Consider the following 2666-nt stretch of genomic DNA (forward strand, 5'->3'; position numbering starts at 1 on the left):
GAAAACGTGCCAGCAACCCACCATCCAAGAAAATGAGAGGGATTCGGATCGCCCTGTATTGTCAACAGCCAGCCTTGTTTTCGTTCAGCCCGGCTGAAGTCAGTTTGCAGCAGATACAACTCAAAGGTGCGGGGCGCAGGGTCCGATGTGGTGCATGCTCGGTGCATGCCTTGCTCACCGCGTCGCAGCCCGGGCACGAAACACAGCGCCGCGTGCCCCCTGCCACCCTGCAAGATCGCTGCGTGCCATTCGCGGCGGGGTCGGGCTTGCGGAAGGGCTCTCGACACCACCCGAGCCCCCTGACCTCCCGGCGACCCGCCTGCTCCCTTGCAGGCCTCAGACCCTCGCCCCGTGCCCAATCCAAGCCTGATGAAGCTCTCCGCGACGGCCTGCGTGCTCCTGCTGCTGGCGGCGCAGGATTGCAGGCGAGTGCTTGCGTCAACCCCCACCGGCCCCGACCGTGCACGCCGCCGGCACGCGCCGGCGGATTGGCTTGGTGCCATACCGTCTCAGAACACAGGGGGCCCGCTGCCTGCCACAGTTCGCACAAGCCAGGCCGATTGCTAGCGAGCCGGCTGCCTGCCGCGCCCTCCCCGCCTCCCGCCTCGCAGCGCGGCGCGCCTCCTCCTCACGGGAGCAGGCGAGACGCCGCCGGTGGTGCCGCCTCCCACCAAGGTGGAGGCAGGCGCCAAGGGCTCAGTGGTGAGCGACACAAAGGGCAGCGTGGTGGCCGGCTCCTCCGCCACGCTGGCGGGCGGCGGCCAGACTGTGTCCAGCGCCAAGGCTGAGGTACGTATACGGTGGGAGTTATTGTTAGCCCGGGGGCTGGGATGCGCTGCCTGGTGCCACCGCGTGGCAGCCTGCTGTCGCCATGTGGTTGACCTTGGCCCGGCTGCCCTGCATCCCGTGCAGGGCGAGGGCAAGAACGTGTTGACAAACGTGGAGGTGTTTGGCAAGACGCCCACCAGCCAGGGCAGCCTGAAGACGTCTGGCGCCGCCGGTGGCGCGGGCGGCGCCAAGGTCACCTCCATCGGCCAGGTCCTCACAGACGCCAACTCAGCCTCCTCCGCAGGTACGCGGCCCCTGCGCTGGCGCGGCACCCCAGCCAGGGCCTTTTCCCTGAGGGTTGGCCCCCCTGCCCGCGCGCTCACCCCCACCGCCGCCCCTGCCCGCAGGCTTCACCAACCTTCGCGCCGCCGGCCTCGGCTCCTTCATCGCGGGCAGCATCCAGGGGTCGGCCAAGTCCAAGTACGGCACCTCCACCTTCCAGTCCACCACCGACGGCACCAGCAACACCGGTGGGTGGCGGTGGCGGTGTGGGCAGCACCAAGGGGCAGGACACACCACCATCACACCCAGCTGCCCGCCCCCACGCGTGCCGATCCCCCCACAAACTGTGCCCGCCCCCCGCAGGCGTGCAAGGCGAGGTGGCGGGCGTGGCGCGGTCCAACCTGGCTGACCTGCTGGCCCAGGCTCTGTCCATTGTGGCCAATGAGAACCTGTCGGCCTCCAGCTCCTCCACCGTCACCGTGAACAACCCCACCGCCACCAACACCGCCGCTGCCCAGGCTGACACCAGTGAGTCGCATCCATGGGCCGGTGGCTCAGGCAGGGGGCGCCCCTCCCCCGCCTGCGCCGGCTGCATATGGATGCGGTGCCATGCATGGCACCGCCCCAGCGCGACCCCAAGAACTGTCGCATTGAATCGGCCTGACCTGTGGGCCCGCCCTGTCGTGGTGCAGTCGTGGCGCCCACCTCAGGGCAAGCCACGGGCCAGGGTAGCTTCACTGGCAGCGGCCAAAGCCAGGTGGTCACCAGCGTTTCCCAGAGCAGCCCTTGAAGACGCCAGCACCACCAGGCATCCCCCTGCACAGCTCCATGCCCCCCCTACTCTACCAGCACCCTGCCCCCTGACGATTCGTAAGCAATCTGTTCCTGCCGCCAGGCTGCGGCAGCCTCGCAACAGGGACGCACAACTCCCCCTTCCCCAGAGTTGTTTCTCTCCTGTCCCTGTGGCCACGCACAAAGAGCGTGCTCCACCACCTATTGGGACAATAACCGTATAGACCTCCCCATGCTAGAGCTGTTCCATGATTAAATGAATTGTACATGACACGCAATTGTGAGCTCCCCTCACTTGCCCGCCGCAACAGCATTCAGGCCGCCAATCAGCTTGGCCGCGCGCTGCGCCCGCTGCACCACCACAGGCCTGCACGTGTGCAGCAGTTAGGAAACGGGTGGGCACACACGCAGCGACGCTTCACCCCATCAGCCCCGCCCCTCAGCCTCTCCCGCTCACCTGTTGTGCACCTCTGTGGGGGCACGGGCGGCCCCCTTCACCCACTGCACCACCTCGCGCAGCATGCGCCGCTTGTACCGCTGCTCCTGCCGCTGCTTCTGCGTCTCCTGCTCCGCCGCCGCTGCCCGCTCCGCACGCTCCACCTCCGCCTGCCTCGCCGCCACCTCAATCCCCTTCCTCTCATACCTGCGCGGGCGCGGGCACGGGCACAGGCGCAGGCACAGGCTCTGGCAGGTGCGCCCCAAGCTGCAGGCAGGCCACCACGCGCCACTGCCCACCAGCCGAGGCCTCCTGGCCCGCCACCCCGCCCGCCCCCGCCCCGCCCCGTCCCAGCCGCACTCACCACGCCCTGCTGCGTGGCGGGGCG

The 2666-nt window shown here is 68.7% G+C and overlaps 1 protein-coding gene across 1 annotated transcript in view; it reads left to right on the top strand.

Annotated features, from left to right (window-relative positions):
- CHLNCDRAFT_135804 (hypothetical protein) overlaps positions 1–1840 on the top strand; it is a gene marked incomplete at both ends in the record, with an annotated part of 3543 nt that extends 1703 nt beyond the window's left edge. The window contains 5 exons of the mRNA XM_005846297.1: positions 612–789; positions 913–1072; positions 1176–1298; positions 1414–1578; positions 1743–1840. Of these exons, the coding sequence (XP_005846359.1) occupies positions 612–789; positions 913–1072; positions 1176–1298; positions 1414–1578; positions 1743–1840 (724 nt within the window). The remainder of the gene's footprint in view (positions 1–611; positions 790–912; positions 1073–1175; positions 1299–1413; positions 1579–1742) is intronic.
- Positions 1841–2666: the final 826 nt, after the last annotated feature.

This window comes from Chlorella variabilis, assembly GCF_000147415.1.
Source record: "Chlorella variabilis unplaced genomic scaffold CHLNCscaffold_14, whole genome shotgun sequence".
Classification (NCBI taxonomy): Eukaryota; Viridiplantae; Chlorophyta; class Trebouxiophyceae; order Chlorellales; family Chlorellaceae; genus Chlorella; species Chlorella variabilis.